Genomic DNA, 23,792 nt, shown 5'->3' with positions numbered 1-23,792 from the left:
TCCTTCATCCTCCTCCCCCTCCCTGCGGCACACAAACTAACTTTTGGGGAGTTGTTTATTTAAGGAGTGCAGAGCACTTGGTGCTCTTTGAACCCAAATGCCTTGGGAGCAGGGCTGGGGGCTGCCACCACCTTCCTGCTCCTGCCACCACCTTCCTGCTCCTGCCACCGCCGAGCCCTCTGCTGCCCTCGGGAAGTACCTGCTCACAGTGGGGAGCTGAGCTGGGGGATGTGCTCAGGACCTGCTCTGCCTCTACCTCCTCCCACCCCTGAACTGTGGTGCCACAGACTCACAGGCGTTTTGTAAGTGGCTGGGGAGGCAGATGCTGCTTTGGGGAAGTTCCTGTGTTGGCTTTGGGTCTCGGTCCTGGCTAAAGCAGCTGTGCTGACAGCACTGGTTTCAGTTCTCTGCCCCCAGAGCTCCTGCCCACCCTGTGCTGAGCTCCCCCATCCCTTCCCACTCTGCTGGCAGCTGCCAGCCACAGAACGGGGCAAATGCCGCCTTTGGAACACATGAAGCCAAGGGAACACACCAACCAGGACCTGGCTGTCACCAGGCTGCTGCCCCACACCTCTTTTTGAGTTGATTTCAAGCAGAAATAAATGCTGAGGTTTGCACAGGACAGGCAGGTTCCTCTCATGGGTGATCCTGGCTCCAGGGGGCTGATGGTGCAGCGCAGAGATGGGGCAGAAAGTGAGCAGGGTAGTCCTTCCTCTGTGCCTCCAGCAGTTTCCAGTCCTCCTTCCTGATACTTTATTTTTGATCTCAGTTCATCAAATTCTGTTCCCACCCGGATAAAGGACAGCAAGGAGAGCTCCCCCCTCTCTTCAGCACCCCAAGGCAGGCAATGGGGGCAGCCAAGGCACAGGGCTGCCCCTGCCCATCCCTGAGGCTGCTGCCTCCGGGCAGGGCTGGGTGCCAGTCCATTCCTGCCCCAGGGGGAGGGTGCCCACGGGCATGGTGCTCATCCAAGCAGCTCCTTGGTCTTTGCTGCCAGCAGCTTGTCCATCTCTGTGGCAGCCTCGTCTGCCATTTGCTGGATCTGTTGTAAGACAGTACAAATCAGAGCTCTGTGTGAGGTGATGCCACAGTTTCAAGAGAAAGGAGTGACCAAATCACCTTGTGGAACAAAGCCTAAAGTGCCAATAAAATCCCAGTAGTGCTGGGGCAGTAACTGACCCCTCCTGGGGCTCCCAGCAGCCCCCAGGGAATCTGTGCCCACCTGGCACCCGGCCTGTGACAGCAGGGACTGTCAAAGGCTCTGGAAAGGAATCCCCACACAAACTCCTGCCTGAGCTGCACAAGTGGCTTGGTCAGGTTTAACAGGGAGACTCGGGGCAGAGACAGAGACCTGCTGGTGCTGGCACCAGGGAAGAGGGGCTGTTACCTCTGGCAGCACTGCAGGAACACACAGGTCGTGTCCTGGAATTCACACATCACATAAGAACCTGTTTATTTCTTGTAAAAATAAATAAAATGGCGATTGCTCAAGCCCTGCCCAGGGATCAGCTCTCTTGGTAACAAGAGATGGACGTGGCCAGTGTGCCAAAGGGATGAAAAGGAGCAGGCAGGCAAAGAGTGGAGCACCCTGTGTGTTGTGCACTGGTTTCACAGGATTAGGATCTGCTTGTCCGCCAGGTCTGGCAATGACCTTTGCTCATAATGAAAAATTTGGGTACAGCAAAAAGCTTCCACTGGAGATGGTACCTCTAGCAGTGCAGAACACCAGCTGTGTGCTCTGCTTCCCCACAGGATTTGGTTACCAGGGCATGGCCATTTGTCCTGCTTGCACAAACGCTCTGTGTACTGATGTTTATTTTTGTGAGCACACACAGAACTGTCCCAGAGCATTTGCAATGTATCTAACTTTAGCTGTTAATAAACAAACAGCTAAGAAGTAATGGCCTGCCTTCAGAGGCATCAATTCAGCAGAACACTTAGGCCGTGCCTGAGTTTATGCCCAAGTAATTGACTTTAGTGACATCTGCTCTTAGGGAATAAGGCATGTGCTTAAGTATTTTCCTGATTTAGAGCCAAAAACTCTGAACAGAGATAATCTTGCAAGCCTTTTCATTAACAGCAACTGGAGCAATGCTCATTAACACATTTGCAGTGGCCAGGCATAGCATGAGTGGTGGTACAGCCATGGTAATGGATTTTTTTGCTCCCTAAATTCTGCTGGTTTGTGCAACAATCCCTCGTAGTACAAAAGCCTTTGGGGAATTCTTTTTCCCTGTGTCAGCTCACAGTGGTTCATATCCCAAATCTGGCTTTGAGATCGAAGCCCCAAATCTCACAAAGAAAAAGCAGATACAGATGTCCCTGCCAGCTCCAAAAACTCAGCCCAGGGCTCTCCACTGCCCCTCTGGGCTCTCAGTGCTGAGGATTTGTCAGCAAGGGCTGGGACAAACCACTGAGCTGTGGGACACCATCACATGGCAGAAGGAAAGAAAAATTACCTGCTTTTCTAGCAGCCAGATGGTATCCTCTGACACCTTGTTCTTGAACTTCTTTACTTGGGTGATGCTTTTGCTTCTCACCTTTCTCAGGGCCTCTTTGGACTTGTTGGTGGACTGCTTGGCCAGCTTGGCCAGATTCTCCCTGTGCTCTCTCGTGACCCTAGGAGAGAGGGGAGAGGAAAAACACCAAAAGGAAAAGCAGTGTCATGTGTAGCACAGCCAGATTTATTTTCTGTGAAGGACTCTGGGTAAATGAGTGATCCTGTCCAACTGGTGCTGTCCTGCCCAGGGACACAAAAAAGCTGCTGCTTTTAGGGGGGGCTGGCTCTGTGTGGAGACACTGTGTCTCAGGGCAGAGGCACTGAACAGCTCAGGGCACGTTTTTATTCTGCTTTGGTCCACCTGAGAAAATCTGCCAGCTCTGCACAGCATCCCAGGGAAGCAAGTCTTGAGCCTAGAATGGAAAATTTCCAGCCCAGCCCTAAGCTGGGGATCTTGGACTGAATCTTGCTTTACAGTTGTTGCTGCAGTGCCTGAAAGTCATCTTGAAATGTTCAGACTTTCCTTGCTTCCTGCTGCCAAAGCATGTGTGGGAAAGAGGAAAAATCCAACTCCAGACTTGAAAGATGGAACTAAAAAGTGTCATCCTAAAAAGCACAGAACTGCAAAGCCAGGAGGAAATGTCTGCTCCTGAAACTTGGATTTGCCTCCCTGCAGCTGAAGAGCCTGAATTATGTACCTGGAAGCTAATGAGCTTATCTTCCACTCAGTCTTACTCCAGCTCACCAGGACTCCCCACCAAGAACACCTGGCTTGACAAGAGGATGCTGCTGGACATGGTAAGGCACAGGTAACTCAGCCCAGGAGAACTTCTGAACCTTCCCCCTGGTGTGGGGCCACCTACTGCTGTGGTGTCACCAAAAAATGTTCCACTTTCTGCCCCAGACTAAAAACTGGCGGTGAGGGGGCCATCAAAAAGGCTCAGGAATGGCTGATGTGTCCCCTTAGCTCGAGTCATGCTCCAGCACCTACAGCTGACCACTGTCAACTGCTAGTGCTTAACAATATTTTAATTATTTTCACAGCTCTTGGAGTCTCCAGACTGCCTGGAGAAGGAAAAACCTTGGTGCACTCCCTGAGACTGACCAGCAGGAGAATGCGTGGGGGTGATACTGCAAAATAAACATTTCACAGGAGTTTTAAAAATTGGCTGCAGCAGCCTGGGTCACCAAAACCCTGGGGCCAGGCCATTTCCACAGAGAGCTCAGGAAATGTGGGGTGGGAGTCCCTGGGCTCTGCCCTGCAGTGGGTGTGGGTTACAGGGGCTCTGGGGGCACAGCTGGACCCTCAGCCCATCCCCACAGCCAGGTTTCTGGCTGCCATCCCCATTTCAGTGCCAGAGGGAAGAGCCTTCCCAGAACCAGTCAGCATTTACAGGAATTTGGGATCGCCAGGAGAGCTGGCAGAGCCAGAGAGCAGCAGGCCTGTGCCCTCCCTGGGCAGGGACTTGGCCAGGGAATGTCACATGGAACCTCAGAACACCCAGATCTAGAAGAGTCCAACTCCTGGCCCTGCACAGGACAACCTCAAAACCCCACCCCGTGCCTGAGAGCACTGCCCAAAGGCTCCTGGAGCTCTGGCAGCCCTGGGGCTGTGCCCATTCCCTGGGAGCCTGGGCAGTGCCAGCACCTCTGGGGATGAACCTTCCCTGCTCTCCAGCCTGACTCACTACACGTGGCAGGAGGGTTCTGGCCAGCACAGGCTCCAGCCTGGCCCAAACGCCTGCCCAGGAGGGAGCAGGGACCCTCGGGGCTCCCTGCATCCCAACACCCACACCCTGGGGCTCCTCACACCCAGCCTCCCCTGCCAGAGCCCGTCTGGAACCCCCACAGGCAGCTCACAGGCAGCTTTTTGGGGGGAGCAGGGAGTCAATCCTGGCTGCTCAGCCTGGAGGAGGGAGCTGGGAGTGTCTCCATCTCCTGCCGGGTGGGACGGAGCCGCTCAGCTGCGGAGCCCCAGCGGTGCTGAGGGCATCACGCCCGCCCGGGGCTGCCGAGCCTGAAGGAAATGTTTTTGTTTATGCAGCGCTGCCAGATTTCCTCTGCTTCTTGGCACCGGGTCACAGCTTTCATGCCTCCCTGTCTGTCTTTATTAACACCAATTTCTTTTTATCACCGCGCAGTGCCGGGGAGTTTCTCAGCGGGTTTTATGTTCCAGCCAGGCCGTGTGTAAATTCTCAGCAATGCTACCAATAATGCCAGAAATGGACACTTTTCCAAGCAGATGCTGTTTCTGGTTAAGGAATCCATCAACACAAGCCAGGCCTGAGGTTTCTAAGGACAGTTGTTTTAATCCTGCCCCGAGATCTGGGACTTTTAAGCTCTTCTTAGGTATGTTTTCTTTTCTGTCTGGTAACCATCATCCCTACCCCCTTCTAAAGCCAAAACAAAGTGTGAAGTGAACTTGGGGAAGGGGGGTCAGATGGGGAATGAGGACAAGCCCATGGAGCAGCAGGGTCAGTCCCTGCCACTCCCCCAGGGACAGCCTTGTCCTGCCTGGGCCAGGGCAAAGCCTGGTGAGTGACATTGTCAGGGGAGGTCACTTCTTTTTATCTGAGGAACATTTCTGTTTCTGCCTTCTCCAGCCCCAGGGGTTAAAGCAGCCTTGGATGTGCCACCCCTGCGTGTGGCAGACCCTCAGAGAGGGTGACCCAGCTCGGCTCAGCACAAGAGATTTCTCTGGGTAAGAGTGACTTCTGTACCTCCAACACCAGGAATTTCCTGTGAGGAGAGGGATCAGTTAAAGGAGAGCAGGCTGAACTAAACACTCTGCATTCATAATTGCAGATAAACACAGGGTGCAACATCTATTGCTCAATAAAACGCACGCGAGAGGCTCCTGGTGAGGAGCAGGAGCAGCTCACTACAGCTCTGGGGTGTTTTCAAGTGAAATTGTTTGGTCCTTTCTGCCCATAGTAGGTATCTTTGCTTATTTCTTAAAGGGCAAAGGGAAAAAAAAAAAGGCTCGCAATGAGTCATTAAACTTTCAAATGAGTCATCTGGCTTTCAGTAAAGCATGTGTAAAAATATTACTGATTTACAAACAATATCCAGTGTAACACAATAGGTCCAAAAAAGATGAATCTAAAAATGAGGCAATACCATAAAAGACACAAGGTCAGGTCAAATTCGGCCAAGAGAGCAACCGATACAAATGTTCCCATGGATAGTTTTCTTTCTTTTTTCTTTTTTTTGTAATTTTTATTTTTAAACCCTCAGAGGCTACTTTTTCTACAAATAAATACTGCCTATGCAGTGCTAGCCACACAAACAGGAGAATGCCTTGGGGAGCAGAGGGATCCTGGCAGGCAGCAGAAGTAAACACCAATGGCATGAGTGTATTTTTTCTGTTAAAATTGCATTGCAAAAACTAAACTGATAGAATAAATACTGAGAAGCAAACTCCATTTTTAAATGTTGTTTTGAATCACTCTGGAGCACAGCTGGATCTGCACAAGGTAAAATATGACACGTGTGTGTCCTGCTGACAGGTCAGACTGAAGAGTGGTTGTAATAACAGGTAAGGACAACTTGGACTTGGTTTTATTTTTACTGTGCCTCCCTTCATGAAAGGACCAAAATCTGCAGAACCAATATTAATATTGTCTCTTCATTTCTGATTTGTAGCTTATTTTGCATACCTGACGTAATTCTGCAGTTTCACTGCATCTTCCATGAACTGCTGGGAATAACGCAAAACTTTTAAAAAAATTCAAAAGTAAATGAGGGACGTAATTATTTGTGCCCTGCCTTTTTCATTAGGGGGCTTTAAAAGGCTGGAAGTGTTTGTCTTTACATTAAGTGGCTGAAACTCCCACAGCCCCAGACACGGAGCTGGAGAGCAAAAGGGACTGGAGGTGCCAGTGAGGGCACAGCTCCCAAGCCAAAATCCTTAACTCAGGACTGCCCAGGCTCCAGGAGGGGACCAAAGCTGCAGCCTGAGCCTGAGAGGAACGCAGCAGCACACGAGGCAGGGCTTCCCTGGGAAGAGAAGCCTTGTTTCCACTCTGCAGCACCACCCAAGATAGTGCCAGACCGTACACATTTGTTTAAAAACACAGTATTTTGTTAAAGCTTGGGATTTGCAGTTTTGGAGTTTCCTCCCCTGCAATTCATATTCAAGGATGACCCAAGTGCCCATTAACAATCAAACCACTGTGCAGCAACCCGGGAGCCTCAGCAATTACAAAGATAATGGTGCCCTCCTCCTCCTCTGCCTCCTCTCCTGAGGAATGGGGGAAGGGCAGGGAGCACAGGGAAGGAAAATCAGCAAATAGAATGATAATGTCATTCCCTCTCACCGACAGCAACGGAAAGCTGCAATTAGACTTCTCTGATCAAAATGCTGGGTAAAATTCCACGGAATTTTTAAAGGAGATTCACAGCACAAGCAATACCTGGTTACCAAGAAGTCACCTGCCTGTGCAAGGCAGTGCACGTGCAAGGTTTGTGCACGCCCTGTGTGAGAGCTGTTTGTCTTCACCGTGGTGTAAAGCCACACCTGCCCGGGGTATTCAGATGCTCCATGAGGTCTGAGCACCCACAGGAACTCACGAATTTTCCTTGTGGCACCCAGCCCTGTGCCAGGCTCTGTGTGTGTGAGAGGTCTCTGATTTCATCTGAGTGGATTCCCAGGATCACTGCCAGGATCCAGACTGAAGCATGGATGCAGCAGCACCTCCTGCCTCGTCCAAGGTCTGGGAGATTCTTGTGTTGGGTGAGAGAAGAGAGGCTCAGCCCTCACCCAGGGCTAACCTGCTTTCCCAGCCCTACACCAAATTTTGCATACAGCCACCAGTTACTCACTGTGTATTGCACAAAAGAGTGAGCAGATTTTCCTGTCAAAGCTATAAATTTCCTTCCTGTCATCAGTTCCTTCTAGTGCTCTCTGCAGCAAGGTGGTCCTCTCCCCTAATGCTACTGGTTCAACACTGCTGTTCTGTGCTGGTGTAATTCCAGGAATTTAGAGCAGGGCAGCAAAGAATCAGCCCCTGAATTAGAGCAATATCCTTTCAAAAGCCTTTGGCTCTCTCTTTCAAAGTGCTGCAGCCAGCTAGGACCAAGCCTTCTCTGCAGAGGGCAGATGAAAAATCAGACCAACCACCAGATGCCAGGATGTGGTGACTTAGAGCTCAGACACTCCCAAGAGGTTTCACAGGACATTTGTTAGGCCTCAGATTTTCCCCCAAACCCGAACTGCAGCTCTTTGGAAAGCAGCTGCGTGGGGATGCACAGCAGTCACGCATGTTCACCCCCTGAAGGGCACTCACTGCAGCGCTGTGTGTTCTCCTGCACGCTGAGGAGCTCGGGCACCCACACTCACTTGGGAACTGGCACCCGGATCACCGCCCCGTCCACCTCCGGGCTCAGGTTCATGCCACTCTCCCTTATTGCCTTGGCAGCTGCAGCTGTGCTCTGTGGAACAGATCAAAAGGTAAAGGGAATTAGGAAATAATCATTCCCATATGCCAGAACTCTGTCAATAGTTGGCAATCCATCTCCATGGAACATGGAAACATTTACTTCTGTTACCAGCGAGATCAGGAAGTTACATTGGTGCAGAGAGCTTTGATCAACCCGAATGGGAAACTACGGCCGCTGTATTGGGGTAGGGGGCACGGAGGGACCAGAGGGGAAGGGAAGCAGCAACAAAAGAAAACTGTTTTGCTTCCCTGAAACTATTTGAATGGTTTGAGGCAACGCAGAGTGAAACCGCAATAAATTCCCAAGGCAGGGCCTGACTGTGGCAAAGGAGATGAAAGATTTTGAGCGTTTAAAAATTCCAGTTGCATGTTTCCCCCTAGAAATCACCCAGTGCCAGTTCTGAAACCTTAATGAACTTAACCACCTCAGCACTACAACCTGAACACAGGACAGCAGGGCAGTAGCAGATGGCTGAGGACCTGTGCTTGTGCCCAGCTCTGTTTATTTTACAGCTTATTACTGAGGATTAAATTCTCAGAACTCCCCTGCCGCTGGCTGACACTCTGCCCTGCTTAGAAGGTGGGGTGGCAGGTTTTCTTGGTGACTGCAAGGTGATTAAAAGGCTTCACCCCATCACAGGGTGTGGGTGCACCTCTACAGAGTGCCAGCTTTGGGGTTAAAGCAGAGCTTGGCCAAGAACACCCACAGGATTCTGCCAGGTCACTTCATTCTTGACTCTGACAAGCCCCAGGAGTCTTTTTTCCTGTGGCACTCACATTTCCTACCAGGCATGATGCTATTTCTGATACTCTTTGCCATTATTAACTTTAGCTCCAGGCTGCTGCAGTATTTATGTAGCTCAGACTATATTTATAAAGCTCAGCTTTTGCCAAACTGAGGCACAAACTAAAGCTCTGCAGATTTGTTCAGGTCCCTCATGTGTGACATCACTGCATGTTCAGGTGAGTGTGTGTGCAGCTCAGGTGAGTGTGTGCAGCTCAGGTGAGTGTGTGCAGCTCAGGTGAGTGTGTGTGCAGTTCAGGTGAGTGTGTGTGCAGTTCAGGTGAGTGTGTGTGCAGCTCAGGTGAGTGTGTGCAGCTCAGGTGAGTGTGTGCAGTTCAGGTGAGTGTGTGCAGCTCAGGTGAGTGTGTGTGCAGTTCAGGTGAGTGTGTGCAGCTCAGGTGAGTGTCTGTGTGCTCAGACTTCTCACAAATGCATGGGAAATGGGCAGGGAAGGAAGGGCACAGTGAATCCAGGCATCTGGCCCATGTCCCTTCGTGTTGTTTTGCAGATCCAGCTGAGGGAAAAGCGCCTGCAAAGCAAACCCCTGTAACTGTGGCACTCCTTGCCTACAACCCTGAGAGGAACCACAGCCCTCAGTAACTCTCCCCCGAGCCTGTGCTGCTGCAGGTGAGCTGCTCTGGGAGCCACGAGGGGCTGGGGAGCTGCTGTCAGCAGCAAACTGCCCCTCCTGCTCTGTGTCAGCACCAAGTGACACAGCCCAGCCCCAGCCTGCAGCACTGCCACGTCTGACTGATGTTGTCTGAACCCTCCTTTGCTCAGCATCAACCTGTTTGTTCCCGTGACAATCATCTCCCCTCCCAGCGAGTCCTCACCTCTGGAAAATTGGTCATGTTCACTATCATGAGCTGCGGTGACTTCTGTGAGATCTGCCCCAGCTGGTTCAGCGGAAACCTCCCATCCTTTGTCACCACAGTTATGTGATCCAGGGCCCCTCAAAAAACCAAACACAGGGGGGTCAGTGTGGTAAAACACTGTGCAGTGATGCTGGAGAAAAACGTGTCCACACTGTCCCACTGCCCTTCTGCCACGCAAAATACAGAGGTCACAAAGGAAAAAACGGTGTTTATGCAGGCTTCAGGTGCTGTTTGTGTTCAGGCACCCCCTGTGTATTCACAAGTTAAATATTTCAAAGCTGCTCTAAAGCACAAAAAACATGAAAACAGAACTCTTGTTTGTTTTTGCTACTAGAATAGCAAAACTAAGCAGGGTTGTTAAGGATTAAAGGGAAATGGTTATTTTTTAATTCTTACAACTTAAAGAAAATCAAAATGTTGCTATAAAAATCAAGCAACATTTTGTCTTTAACTTAGCAGTGCTGTCTTAAACCCCTCTTTTTTTTTTCCAGGCCCCAGAGGGATGTTGTACACTGCCTAATTTAAAGTATTCAGTTTCTCCCTGAGCTACTTTTAATCTCCTCTCTGCTTTCTGCTGCAAAATGTTAACAGGCCAACAGGCACATGGGACAGGAGGTACTTTATCAGTGCAATTAAAAAAAATACCTATGGTTAAAATAAATAGTTAAGAGCCTGAGCTACACTTTCCAGCTCCATTAAAGACAGAAGTGCCCCTGCCAGAGCTGGGGTGGTGAATGATTCAAATTTGGTCATTGTTTAATGTTAAATTTTATCCCTGAAACTTGATACACTTACAAATGTGTATGTTCAGAGTATATAGAGTTTATAGTAACTGTGGCTTAGCCAAACACATTCACATTTCTTCCTAAAACACAAAATCCATGAAGCGAATGAGGCTTGTACAAGTTACTACCCACAAAGATGCACAGCAGAAAGAAGTTTGTATATGCCAGACACCAGCCCAATGGCAATTTCCAAAAGGCTAATTTAATGGCAATTGGATTTTTCCTGCCCTACTGCACCATTAGCTGACAACCTGCTTCTCCATCACATCTGCAAACAGTTCAGTTAGACACTTTTGACATCTCCCACTTAAAAAAGCTATTTCCAGGAAGCTATTAACAAAAATGGATCCTTCCTGGTCAAGCTCAGGGTGAAGAAAGCCTCTAGCTGGGGATGTCAGGGCTGTAGGAATTGGATGCCCAATGGATAACTACAGGAAAAGAAAATCGATTTTGAAAAAAATTGAGTTGTCCATTACTAGGATTTGTGTCCTAATTGCAGGCTACAGAGCATCACACAAGGAAGTTACCAACCTGGTGAGGTTCTAATATTGAGATTTCTGCTGAAATCTTCTTTGAGAGCTTCTATGACTGCCTGCATATCTTCACTGGTTTCCTCCAAATTGATAATATCCTCAACTAGGGCAGCGCTGATATTCACTTTGGCTTGACTCTGCCCTTTACCTTTAGCTGGAGATTACACAAAAAAAAATTAGTTTCTACTTCTGACAAGTTAGTTGGAAAGTAGAAAGAAGATATTAAAGTCCTGCTCAGATTTAGAATCGAGTGTGAGATAAACTGAAATAAAACCAAAGTAACAGTATTTAATGATCAAAGAGCTCACTACTTCAGCACAACAGCTAAAATAAATAAATATATAAAAATATATAAATATTGAGACAGAGGTTGCAAACCCGTGGAAAAAGCTGCCATTTTTACCTTTTTTGGTAGCCAGCTGCCTGCTCAGCAGCATCTGCTGGACACACTGCCCGCAGCCCTGCAGGAGCGGGGCCGGGCAGCGCCGGGGAGCCGGGGGCAGCCCCCTGCCCGCGGCAAGGGCGGGACGGAGCAGCAGGGCCGGCACAGGGCGGAGGCAGCGCAGCGCCACAGCCATGGCTCAGGCTGCTCCTGATCCACCTGCAGGGCAGCAGGGCAGCTCGGCCTGCTAAAAACAAACAGACTCGGGTCACATTCAGGTCTGGGCATCTGCAGCGGCCACCGGGCAAATCAGCGGGAAGGGCTCGGTGGCTGCCAGCCCTGCCCACGGTACCAGCACGGCCTTCGCACCTCTGACACCAAACCCAGGGCCAGCTCGCCCCGGGATCGGGTGGGCGCACATCAGCTGGGCTGAAACTTTCATTTCTGTCTCACGAGCTCTGACACCCCCGTATTCCCAGGGTTTATTCCCGCCTGGGCCGTTCGAGGCTCCGGGGAGTTCGAGCAGCTGCGGATCTGCTGCGCTCAGAGCTGCGGCAACACAGACCGGGGAGCTGCTGCTGGCGGCCAGCGGGGGAACCGGCCCTCCCTGTGCCGGGGGCACCCGATTCCCTCCCCTGCTCCCCGGTCCCGGTCCCGGTCCCGATCCCGATCCCGATCCCGGTCCCGATCCCGGTCCCCGTTCCGGTCCCGGTCCCGGTCCCGGTGCCGATCCCGGTCCCGGTCCCGGTCCCGCCGGTGCCCAGACCCCGCGCAGGTGCGGACCGGCCCCACCCACCCAGACCCCGCCCTCGTCCTGCATAACCACGCCCCCGAATAGCCCCGCCCATCATAGCCCCGCCCCTCACACAGTCACGCCCTGCTCCTGGCCCCGCCCACGCCCCTCCCGCTTGTCGGGGCGCCCCGGTCCCGGCCCGCTGGCCCCGGTGCCCCGTGGAAAGCCGGGCCGAGGATCGGGGATCGGGGGCCGCGATCGGGGATCGGGGACAGGGATCGGGGATCGGGCGGCGAAGGGGAGGGGAGGGGAGGGGAAGGAAGGCGGGGGAGGGCGGGCGCCACCGCCTCGCTCACCGTGGCGCAGCCCCGCGCGTGCCGCAGAACGTCACCGGCGGCCGTGCGTGACGTCAGCGAGCGGCGCCAAGGGCGGGGCGCGGCCTGCACGGGCACGGAGCGGCCCCGGGCACGGTGAGCGCGGCCCGGCCGCCCCGCGCCGCCATGGAGCCGGGCCGCCAGGCACTGCCGCTGGAGAACGCCTCCATCCTCTCCGAGGGCGCGCTGCAGGACGGGCACCGCCTCTGGATCGGCAACCTGGACCCCAAGATCACGGAGTGAGTGACGGCGCGGCTCCGCGGCCACCCGCGCCCCGCGGAGCCCCCCGGGCCCCGCCCCGCGGCGGCGCCGCCCCGGACGGGGCCGTGTTCCCTCAGCGGCACCGAGCGCTCCCGGCCGGGCCGCATCGCCCCTCCCGGACCTGCCCTGCCCCTCCCCGGCCCTCCCGGGCCCGGCGCCGGCCCCAGCGCCGCCCCGCCTCCGGTGCCGGCGGTGCCCGCGGTGCCCCCGTGCCCGGCGGGCGGCACAGGCCGCGGGAGCGCTCCCGCCTCCTGCCCCTGCCCCGCAGCGAGGGGCGACAATCGCCCGCCGAGCAGATCTGCACTGTGAGGAGCAGCAGGCAGGGAATCGTCCGTGTGCGGGGTGTTGTGCACGGAGCCAGGGCTCAGGGACAGCTCTGAACTCCTGCGAACACCCCCTGAAACACCGCTCGGGCTGGGAGCCCCGGGCTGGAAACATCCCTGTCCTCCAAACCTGGGACATGTAGAGTATCAGGCTGGAGACTTGCAGGGTGCCAACAATGGTAAAGCAAGGCACAGCCCTGGAAACTGTACCCAGAGTGGCTGGGGTGTGTGGAGAAATGAGGGTGGGCAGGGGGGACCTGGCAGGCAGGCGTCTGTGTCAATCAACAGCTCCTTTTGGTGTTTTACTGGGGGTGATTTAAGCAGAGAGTGACTGCAGCAGTGGATGCTGAGGAGGTGGGAGTGGTGGGAATGGCTGCTGTGGTGGGTAAATGCAGGAATCAAACGTGTGTATGAGCATTTCGTGTTTTCTCCAGGCTATGGGTAATTATCTCCTGAGCAAACATAACATTTAAACAGCTAAATTGTCAAGGGAATATGATGTGCTGTCCAATATTTGGATAGGATGCTGTGAAATCACTAGGTTGTATAAAAAGAAAAGCAAACCAAAACAAATTGGGCTTTACACACTCATAACAAACAAGCATTTTTGATTAACTATTGTGTGTGCCTGTCGTGGAATACTTTTTCTTCCTGGTTCTTTTTGTGTGTGTGCAGGTGCTGGGGTTTTATTCTAAGTGTGGCTCATCTGAGCAGAGCGGCTCCCTAATAGCCTCTAAATGGGATCATTAATGCATTGTGATTTCAGCCATTCAGCTTGGGGAGGTTTCTGCCTTAATTACCACTTCCATCCCACAGCTCCGCTGCTGTGGTGTGTCCACATTCACTGACCACGTGAAATTAGATGTAGGAATTCTTGAGTGTTGTTTGCTGGGTCCTCAGGGATTCGGGAGCTGGGTTGGTGTGAGGACAGGAGTGGAGGGTGTGTGTGCATTGGATCCTTCGCTGCCCAGGGTGATCCTCTGTGGTGTTAAAGACCCTTTCAGTGTAGGCTGTTCATTTTAATCCTGGCCAGATAAGTAATAGATTTATATGGCAAAATTTACAGTTTTCATCAGCTGGATGAAGTGAGTATGGTGGTTTCTCCAGGGCTCTCAAGCCTGGAGTGCTTCCGTGCTCCTGAATGTTTAAAGTTTGCCTAGTGATGAGTGACAGTGCTTGCTGCTTATTTCAGGCTTTACAATTCTGTGCCTTGCTTTTTGTTTTGCTTTGAAATGGCTCTTCTCTCCTGCAAATGATGTATCTCCATTTCCCTGTGAACAAAAGAGGAGGAAGCTCCTTTTAGCACATTGTCAGTGTAGAGAAAGTGTGTGCTCAGTAAGTTTCTGTAAATCATCTTGACCCTTATTCTCTCATGCTAAGGGCTTGCATCTCTAGTTGTTCCTCTGAATTATTCCTGTTGAGGTTACTACTCACATGACTAAATCAAACCCCTGAAAACGAAATGTTTCTGCATTTGCTGCTTTTATCTGTTTTTTAAAGAGTTGCCTTTGCTGTTTCTATGTTGGATTTGTTTAAGACAGAGTAAGGTTGATTGAGTTGTTGGCAGAGTTAATAAGTGGTTGTGACACTCTCGAGCAGAATTGAGATCAGAAAGTCTTGAATCAATCCAAGACTTCCATTTAAAGAGCAAACTACAGCTGCAGTCAAGTGCTGGGGAGTTAATAGGTAATGTATACATTGGAGCACAAGCTGCAGGAGCAGGCGTTTATAAATGTAGGGCTGCCCACAAACTGCAGGCTGGGAGCTGCTGCTTTGGGAGGTTACTGCACACACCGAGCGTGCCTCGGCCGGGGGTGCTGGCGTGCCCTGTGCACGGGATGTGGTGGCTCTCCAGCTGGGCATTCCTCCTCGCTGGTGGTGTTTGTGGTGACTCCTTCCATCCAGCACCCTCTGGATGTTGTCAGCCTGTGGATGCAGGTGGTGCTGGGAGCTCCCAGCAGCTGGAGGGAGGACAGCTGGCACCAGGCACCTCACAGCTGCCTGTGGCACAGGATGGTGCCTGCAGGCGCTCTGGAAGCTGGGAGAGCCCTGCCCTGGGGTGGCAGCAGGTGGTTTGGTGTCACCACTGTCACCTGTCCCAGCTGCACCCAGGGCAGGGGATGTGCTGTGGCTCAGCTGTGTGATCTCATCACCCCTCAGTGCTCCCACCCCGTGGGGCAAACCCACGGTTCAGTTCCGTCTCGTGAGGCAGGTGGGGTAGAATTGCCCGTTCCTGTTGGTGAAGCCTTCTGAGACCTTGCAGCCTTTGGGACAGGCAGGGATTTCATTTTCAGCTCTGGTTTCCCGTGGCCTTTCAATGCCCATTCATTTTCCAGGGGTATGAAGTGGCGGGTGTTCGACTTCCTCAGCCTCTGTGCTGCCTGTGGAGGATCCCACCTCTATGAGTCTCACCTACAAAACAATGTGTGCACGAGTTGTTGTTGCAGCCCCCCGCTGGCTCCCGGTGGGGCAGAATTCCTTGCAATAATAGTTTTTGCATGTGGCCCGGTCCCCGCGCGGGATCCTTGGGACAGCATTGTTCAGAGGAAGCCTTGCCTGCGTCTGAATAGCGCTCGGGGTGCCAGGAGGAAGAGGGGAGGAAAAGGAAACGGGGGAGCTGCAGGTTTGTCTCGCATTCACATCAGATGACAGGAAGGGGAGATGGGGCTTGACCGTGCTGCCAGGGCCCCCAAACCCTGCATGAGCCACGGGGTTGCCATAGTAAAGCTTTTCACATCTTCTCACCTTTTTTTTTTAATAAGGCTTCAGGTTTTCCATGACAGTCTTCTTCTTCCATACCTCTTGTCTGGAAGAACTACTTGTCAAGTTACTGTTAATGCCCTCAGTATTTTAACAATAACAATCCATACTCACAGCCTAAACCATTAATTATACAGGATTTCATTAATTATACAGGATTTCTGAGCTGTTCCACGGAGAGGAGGTGACCTGCAGCTGTAAAATTACAGGCAGGGTTGAAAAAAGGATTCTAAACAAAATAGATAGCATAAGTTGCTTCTAGACTTAATAAAAATTGTTTTAGAGAAGCAATTATCACCTCACTGCTAAGAAAGTATTCTTTGAATGCAGATGCTCTGAGATAAAAAGAAAACCAAACCATCCCCAAAGGGTTCCTTTTGGAAAAGCAGGGTTTTAGTGCAGAACTCAGGAAGAATCCTCCTTGTCCTGCCCCTGCCTCTGTAATGGCCAGAAGGGGAACAGTCCTGGTGGTAAGGACTTTATTTCCACCCTGCTGAAATTCCAAGGGCTTTCTGTAGCACTGTGTTTACAGAAACAAACCTGAGGTGCGTTTACATATTTTGGAGGCTCTGGAAGGTCCAAGATGTGGAGTTTTTTATACATCACGTCTCCAAAGTCAATGTTTTCACTTGTACATCTGTGTCTGCTAGTTGGAAGTGTGAATGGTGAAATTTGGCTACTGTGTAATCAGCTCCTTTTCTTCACCCTGCTCTTTTCAGTCCCCCTTGCTTTCAGAGCAGAGTTTGAGGGCTCATAGGCTTCTTGGAAGACCGTGCAGTTCCTCTGTATTCCAAAGGATGTAGGAAGCCTTCCATAATCAATGACAATGTGTGTGTTCCCCTGGGGGTGACTTGGCCCTTGTGCACTGCTCGTCTGTGCACACGCTGCACCTTCACCTCTTTAAAAGTGCACATCCTGAATGTCCACCGTGACCCATCCTGTGGGATGACTCACGTTCCTGGAACTTTCTTGCCTGGCTTCTGAAGCTTAACAAAGGGCTAAGGCCCTTTTCAGACATCCTATCAGGCTTTATTAGGAAAAATGTTGTCTGCCCTTCCCATCTGGACAGTCCCTGGTGCACTTGGCAGTCTTGGCCACTGCTGACCATCAATGTCTGGCCATGGGAGCTTTCAGCCAGTGCCTGGTGTTATCCTGGGGGCTCTCTGAGCACTGAGTGTTACCTTAAACACTGAAAATTTGGGTTAGGCTGCGTGGTTTGCTAACAAAAACTATACAGCTGCTCGAGAGATGAGTCCTGACTAAGACACTCTTATTAAACACTTAAATAATTCTTAAATGTCAGGTGTGGGGTCAGGCAGTGAAGGAGCAATGAGTGTCACTTTTCTCCCAGATCAGCCAGTGTTGTTAAACACTTCAATCCCAAGGAACCAAAAAAAGCTGCAGAGAACTTTCAGGATTAGATGTGGCCTGTACAGCATATGTGCTCCTTGTTTTAAGTTGCTAAATGCACCAGATACTAAGCAGACAGATTTACTCTGACTTTCCCCAGTTTTATTGGAAACAGCACACTCCCCACTGGATGGCAGGAAGATAATTGGCTAAAAAAGTGTCTGACTTCCATGAGCATGTCCCTGAAAAGTGTCTGAGGCAGAAGCACTGGCAGATCTAGGCTGGGTGATACTGAGGGCTGGCTGGTGCCTTTTTTGTTGAGGTCTGCTGGCAGTTCCTGGTTGCAGGTTATTCTGTTTATTCTTCTTCCTTCCTGCATCCCCATCTTTTCCAGGCAGGTGTCTGTGTGCCCTGGGGGGTCCTTGCCAGAGCCCTGGCACTGGTTGGCACAGGGAGGGGAGGGTTTGTCCTGGGAGAGGGAGGGCAGCAGGAGGAGCAGGATCCCGGGGGATCCCTGCTTGTGCTGGGAGAGGAGTGCAGGGGATGAGCTCCAGGTGCTCACATCAGGGCCAGAGAGGGGGAGACAGGAGGGCCATGCTTAAAAGCAGGAGTGATTTAGTGAGGCAGGAGGCAAAGCCCTCCCAAACCCCTTGGGAGCCGTTGCATAATTGTCCAAAAGGTAGCTATTAATAGGTGTGTGTGCCCTTCAGCTGGCACTGCTGGGAGGGAGCTTTGTGCCTTGGGGGTTTGGAATGTCACTGGTGATGCTGCTCAGAGCTGTGGATGCTGAAGGGGAGCTGCACAGGGCACCCACCTCTGCAGGGATTTGGGAATCCATGTGTGACACGGCTGGATGTGAGCTCTGTGTGCGTGTCAGGGGTTCCTCTCTATCTCCTCACTGTCCGTGGGATGAAACATGTCATAAATGTTTCCTCTTTCCTTCAGATACCACCTCCTCAAGCTCCTTCAGAAGTTTGGCAAAGTAAAGCAGTTTGACTTTCTCTTCCACAAGTCTGGTGCTCTGGAAGGGCAGCCCAGGGGTTACTGTTTTGTCAACTTTGAAACCAAACAGGTAAGTTGCTTTTTATCTAAAGTTCTGATATAAATGAATGACTTCATTCCCGTTTTTTAAATGCTAATTCAAAACTACAACAGAGAAGGATAAATTCAGTACTTTGTCTACACAAACCAACAGATTCTAAGAGCTCAGTTCTGTCACAGCCACTTTGTGACTGCTCCTGGAAGTGGCAGTAGTGATTCCCTTTCTCCTCTGCTGTCTTTTCCTGAATCCTGCTTTTTAATGCTAACCAGAAAGGGCCAGTTCTTTGCAGCTGGTGATGAGGATGTCAGAAGAGCCCTCAGACTATGCACTAGCTCTAGAAAATGATTCATAGCAAGGTGGAGCAAGGCAGATGAGTCTGGGTACTGGGAGTCTTTCAGAGGTGTCGCTGAATTGGGATCCAGTGGGATAAACCTTCTGTGCTGTCAGTGAGCTGTACTTACATTAAGCTAAATACCAGAATAAAAAGGGCTCTTTCCCTGTGAGTGGGTTTTGACTGAAGGCTTGGTTTGTTTATGGAGCTGTCTTCCTGTGCAGGAAGCAGAGAAGGCGATCCAGTGTCTCAATGGGAAGCTGGCCCTTTCCAAGAAGCTGGTGGTGCGGTGGGCACACGCACAGGTCAAGGTAAGCTGGCTGCTGGAAAGAGGGATTGCTTTTAGTCTGCAAAACTGAAAAACTCCAATAATAAAGCCTTCTTATCAGGGCAGCCTTGGCCTGGCAAGATAATTTCAGTTGTAGGAAATAGCTTGGAGAGTTGATGTTTACAATCTGCAGCTTCTCCTGTCTGCCCAAACCGTGCTGGGTTAGCTGTGAGTGAGGACAGGCCCTTTAACCTGGGCTTCTCTGGGAGGGGGTTTCTGCTCAGTGTGAACACATTACTTCTGTAAATGCCCATGTTTTAACTTTTCCCAAACTTAGTGAGTAATTGGCTGGAAGTTTGAATCCTTCCCCTTGTGGTTTTTTTGCATAGGAGAGGTATGGAAATTCCCAATTACCGGTTACTGTGTTACTTTGTTCCACTTCTGAAAGCACTTATGTGGCAGCAGCTCTAATTAGTTTTGACTTTAAAGTAACATACTCTGCATCTAAGCTAAATATCCTTTTATTCCATGCTCCATCACATAAACAATCAAGTTTTTAAGATTGACTTAGGCAGTACCTTCTGGAACATCCAACATCCTTATTTTAATTTTTTATAATTCTTCTCTTGTTTCTTCTACAGTTATTTACTATCTTGTATTTGATAAAGCAGTTTATTTTGAATTACTTTCTTTGCAGATAAACAGATTTTGGGGGAGGCAGAGGGGAGATGCTTGTTGCTATTTTCCCTTGGGTAGTTTTATTTTAGTTGATTATTCTCCCAGCAGCTTTCTGCTTTGTCTTATCAAATATGTTAGTGCATCTGTTTTGGATGCTTGAAAAACCAAACCAGGTATCTTCATTAAAGGAGACCACATTGTTTTAGCTGCTGACTTCAAGGGCTCAGCGCATCCAAGCTTGTGCAAATCCAGTCTCTATTTTCTGTACCTGGAGCTCCTGGGGTGCCACGTGCTCCTGGATGCCTGAGGAGTGATCAGAAGGGGCCTGAGTGAGGAGTGAGTGTCTGCCCAGCTGCTCCGGGGTCTGGGAGGAACTGCAGAAATGATCACCTCGCTGCTCATGGCATTTTCCAATCCCTGGAAAGGCTTAGCAGCACAAAGCTTTGGCTTATTGTAATGAGAGTTTGTTTTAGACAGGAGCAGCGTGGTGGGAAGCAGCTCTGAGATGAGTGGAGAGCTCACCAGGCACTGTCTGTTTGAGCTGGAAAACAAACCTGACTCTGTGCCAAGCGAAATAAGGAAGCAGAACTCTGCAAATAGTTCAGGAGGCCCGTTGCCCACAGAGATGACAGCCTCACAAGCTGCCTCCTACAGAAAGGAGGTGGCTCCTAGCTGATCTTTTTTTTTTTTCCCCATAATTTCTCCCAGCACTGCCCGGTTCTGTGCAGTCCTGTGCTTGAGTTACCTTCTGGCTCTGCACACAGAGAGCACAGCAAACAGCACAGTAGTTACCTTCAAATTTACCATCTGTGCTTCCTGCCTCGTGCAGAGGGGAACAAGAAGTGACAGGATAAGGTTTGAGGATCCACAGTACAATGCACATGACTGTTCAGTATCCAGCCTGCATTCCATGTTGGTACTAACCAAATATTGTGGTTGGGATTTGTTTCAGTGTTTGGCCACCAAAATCTTTCCTAGCAAAAGCTCCACAAAACCTGAGGCGATGTTAATCCAGCTTTAAAGTCCATCTGTGGGAAATGTTTCTTTGGTCCTAATTGCAGCTGACTCAGTCCTTGGTCTCTTGCTTGCAGAGATATGATCACAGTAAAAATGAGAAGATCCTTCCAATCAGCCTGGAGCCCTCTTCTAGCACGGAGCCACCCCAGTCCAACCTCAGGTAGGAGCTGGGTTGGGTGAGAGGTGACCCAGCTGTGGGACTGGCAGGGAACCAACTTCTTCCATGTCAGTAAGACTTAGGGTTGTTGGCATTGTTTGTGTTGAGAATCCAGCATGGCAAAAAAGCTGTTTTTGAAAGGGCAGTGCTTGTGAAATCATTCACTTGATGTGGGACACTTCAGACTGGAAGTTTATTTTCTAACATGCAAAGCCAATGGGTGGTAGGAAGGGAATGGGGGGAGGTGGGGAGTTGGGAATGTGTAGCACTCCAGCTCCTTTGGCCAGAATCTCTGCACTTCATGGGAATTGGGTTTTTACTGGACTCATTTTGCTCAGCAAAATGCTTATGAGCAAGAAGTTCTACAGTAGTGGCAGAAGATGAAAACAAAGTCACAGGTAGTACTCCACATAAAATGATTTTTTTTTCACCAGTGTTTTTTTGTCTGTAGGTCTTGTTTGTGGGCTGTGGTTAAATTCTCCAACCACTGCATTTACCTAAAGCACATAGCTGCTTTGCTAGTTCACAGTTTGTTTGAAAGGGTGTGTGGTTTTCCTCTGTGTTCTAACAGTGGAACCCTGTGAGGAGCCAGGACCAGATTAATGCATTTGCCCAGAGATAAAATGAGCTTGGAGTTCAGCAGGTACAGGCTGGGAGGTAAAGAGCAGAGGGGTTTGGGTCATGCAGAGTGTTAACTGCACCAGTGGCACGAAGGGGTTGTTCTGGTGAGGATGGATGGTGCAAGAAGCCACAGCGGGGAAGGGAACATTCCTCCCCGTCCATACCCAGTGGAGAATAGTGAATAGCAAAAGTCCTAGGAATTCGGGGTGTAACCTAGGGTAGCTTCTCCCTTTGGGATAAACCCTGCTAATGCTGAAATAATGTTTCTTCCTGACCTAATTAGAGTCTGGGGTTTTCCCATCCCGAGCGGGCTGTAGCTGGGAGGAAGTCTGGCTTTCATTTCCCTGCTGTTCCCAGCAGCCTGCTCCGAGCTGCACATGCTCAGACCTCCTGAAATGACATCATGAAATGAGGCAGGAAGCCTTGCCGTGTTCTTGTCTCGCTCAGTGTCCTCAGGAAAGCACTGAGTAGGTGCAGGGCCGTTGTTTTGGGGTGCTGAGGTGTCTCCAGGAGGGGCAGACCCGTGCAGAGGTTGCAGGGCAGAAGGGTGGGCTCTGGGCAGGGCGTTCTGCCTCGCTGTGGATGCAGCACTGGGGGCTGCCCGGCCCCTCCTCGTGCAGGGAGGATTCACAGAAGTCAGCAGAATCTCTGGATTTCTGTAGTTGGTTTCATGCTAAGATCAAGCTCAATTTCCCTTCTGCTTTTTCTCTTCCCAGTGTCAGTGCAAAAATAAAGGCCATTGAAGCCAAGCTGAAAATGATGGCAGAAAACCCAGACGCAGAATATCCTGCAGCACCCGTTTATTCTTACTTCAAACCACCGGATAAGAAAAGGACTACTCCTTACTCCAGAGCTGCCTGGAAATCCAGAAGATGATGCTTATGGATGGATGATGGTGGCAAGAAACTCTGCTTTGTGTACCTGGAGTCCTCCAATGCTTTTGTACTTTTGTAGAGTGGGAAGGACGATGCCACCTGAGCGGGCACGGCCAGCACAGCCCTCTGTCAGCCCTGAGGGTCTGTGCCTGTGCAGCTCACAGCTGAGGGCTGTGCAGAGAAATAGGTTCCCTTCCAAGCCTCTGATGAACACACAGGCAACCTCTCGTTAGTGTGCATTCATTAGCCAGATTAGAAACAGTGACCAGCCAGCGGAGTAAAGCACATCCCAAAATACTCCATTTAACTGATTACTTTTTAAAGTATTTTTGAACAAAATGTATTCCAATTCATGTTTTAATGGAAGGGGAAGCACTTGGTTTTGATTAACGTGCTGTAGTTATAATGGAAAAACTTTTTCATCTCAATAAAACTCAATTTAAATAGATCTTGCAACACCTTTAGTAACTGTGCATGCGATATTTTATGTGCACCAAAGCCAATTGATTCTGCATTTTGATTTGCACACTCCACAGAGTTACTTTATGACATGGTAATGACACAGCACAGGTATTTTCAGTGTGATTTAGGCTGTAGGGGTGTGCCTGCATGCAGGAATCTGTCTTTACACACACTGAGGTCTGTGCTGTGCCCTGAGCTTTGGCGTTTGTGATCCCTGACAGTGGCAGCTCCTCATGAGCCAGCTGTGGCAGTGTGAGAGGGACTGCAGCCTCTGAGACATCTGCCAAGCCATGGCCTTGGTGTTTGCCCCTGTCCTGCCCAGCTTTGGTTCCCATGGCTGGTAGAGGTGGTCAGCTGCCTCTTGGTGTGAGGTGGCACCAGTGTTCGTGGTGAACTGCTCTGCCCCAGGGCCAGATCCACAGATCTGATGGAAGGCATTGCTCTGAACCATCTGATCTGCAGCCCATTTCCCCCCTAAATGTCTGCAGAATAGAAATATGAGGAAAACGCTTTTTCTGGCAGCATTTTCTCCTTTGTGCACACAGTGCTGTGACTGCATGTGCCAAGGGGATGTCAGAGAGCTCACGTGCTTGGGTCCAGGTGACACTGGTCTGATTTTCCCTCCCCAGTCCTGTCAGACCTCATCGGACACTCTTGAGCTGCTCCCCCAGACTGGTTAGTGGTGTCTCAAACAGGAGGAGGAAAACAGTTTGGAGCCAGCTGTGGTTTGTGCAGGCAGGAGTTGACAGTGGCACAGCCCAGGGAGGTTTGCACTCCTGCAGCAGCAGCAGCAGCAGCAGCAGCAGCAGCAGCAGCAGCAGCAGCAGCAGCACACCTCCCTCAAGGCAGAGCTCGCTCCTGCTGCTGAACCGCGCACCTGGAGCGGAGCCCTGCCCGCCTGTGCCGCAGGACTGTTGAAAGCCTCAGTTGTTCTAAAGTAGGTCTTGTGCTGTTAATGTTTGTTTCCTAGTTTTTGGGCACCTGAGTAGAGGGAAAAGTGGTATTCCTGGGAGTTTGTACCTCTCTGGATGTCAGTGACCCCCGTTTGCATTCCTCTGTGAACAGCCTGTGTTTGTTTCCTGTGTGCTCTAACGTTTGTAGCTTTCCGGGTCTGTATCTGCGTTGTGTAGAACAGCTCTGAATCCTGTTCCCATTAGGAATTTGGAAGACACCTGGTTTCAGATGGGGGTGCGGCCGTGCTCCCACCAGAAACATACTTTGATATTTATTTGTATTTAAA

The 23,792-nt window shown here is 50.7% G+C and overlaps 2 protein-coding genes across 4 annotated transcripts; one reads left to right on the top strand and one right to left on the bottom strand.

Annotated features, from left to right (window-relative positions):
* Positions 1 to 736: 736 nt before the first annotated feature.
* On the bottom strand, positions 737 to 12,528 carry MRRF (mitochondrial ribosome recycling factor). Of its 3 annotated transcripts, none has more exons than XM_063409625.1 (7): positions 12,390 to 12,528; positions 11,322 to 11,547; positions 10,917 to 11,072; positions 9,559 to 9,677; positions 7,842 to 7,933; positions 2,460 to 2,619; positions 737 to 1,042 (listed from the first exon to the last, which is right to left on the bottom strand). In XM_063409625.1, the coding sequence occupies exons 2-7, from the start codon at positions 11,494 to 11,496 to the stop codon at positions 965 to 967; spliced, it is 780 nt and encodes a 259-aa protein (XP_063265695.1). In that variant the 5' UTR covers positions 11,497 to 11,547; positions 12,390 to 12,528; the 3' UTR covers positions 737 to 964. The 3 variants fall into 3 exon arrangements, with proteins under 3 accessions (XP_063265695.1, XP_063265696.1, XP_063265697.1); XM_063409626.1 differs by having other exon boundaries at positions 11,322 to 11,544; XM_063409627.1 differs by lacking the exon at positions 12,390 to 12,528 and adding an exon at positions 11,670 to 11,977.
* RBM18 (RNA binding motif protein 18) lies at positions 12,513 to 22,538 on the top strand. Its single transcript, XM_063409628.1, has 5 exons — positions 12,513 to 12,646; positions 18,047 to 18,173; positions 18,699 to 18,785; positions 20,512 to 20,597; positions 21,932 to 22,538. Exons 1-5 carry the CDS (start codon positions 12,534 to 12,536, stop codon positions 22,089 to 22,091), a joined length of 573 nt encoding a protein of 190 aa, XP_063265698.1. The 5' UTR covers positions 12,513 to 12,533; the 3' UTR covers positions 22,092 to 22,538.
* The last annotated feature ends 1,254 nt before the right edge of the window (positions 22,539 to 23,792 follow it).

Source organism: Prinia subflava, chromosome 12 (assembly GCF_021018805.1).
Source record: "Prinia subflava isolate CZ2003 ecotype Zambia chromosome 12, Cam_Psub_1.2, whole genome shotgun sequence".
NCBI lineage: Eukaryota > Metazoa > Chordata > Aves > Passeriformes > Cisticolidae > Prinia > Prinia subflava.
Note: the sequence above shows the minus strand (reverse complement) of the source record. Positions and strands in the feature narration are given on the sequence as shown.

Bases quoted from the DNA above. Each gene is read 5' to 3' on its own strand.
- MRRF (XM_063409625.1), bottom strand. From the start codon at position 11,496: ATGGCTGTGGCGCTGCGCTGCCTCCGCCCTGTGCCGGCCCTGCTGCTC. The intron at 11,073-11,321 runs GTAAAAATGGCA...TGTAATCTCCAG, and splicing joins GCAGCTGGCTACCAAAAAAG to CTAAAGGTAAAGGGCAGAGT. The intron at 7,934-9,558 runs GTGAGGACTCGC...TCTGTTCCACAG, and splicing joins ACATGACCAATTTTCCAGAG to AGCACAGCTGCAGCTGCCAA.
- RBM18 (XM_063409628.1), top strand. From the start codon at position 12,534: ATGGAGCCGGGCCGCCAGGCACTGCCGCTGGAGAACGCCTCCATCCTC. The intron at 18,174-18,698 runs GTAAGTTGCTTT...CTTCCTGTGCAG, and splicing joins TCAACTTTGAAACCAAACAG to GAAGCAGAGAAGGCGATCCA. The intron at 18,786-20,511 runs GTAAGCTGGCTG...TCTTGCTTGCAG, and splicing joins GGGCACACGCACAGGTCAAG to AGATATGATCACAGTAAAAA.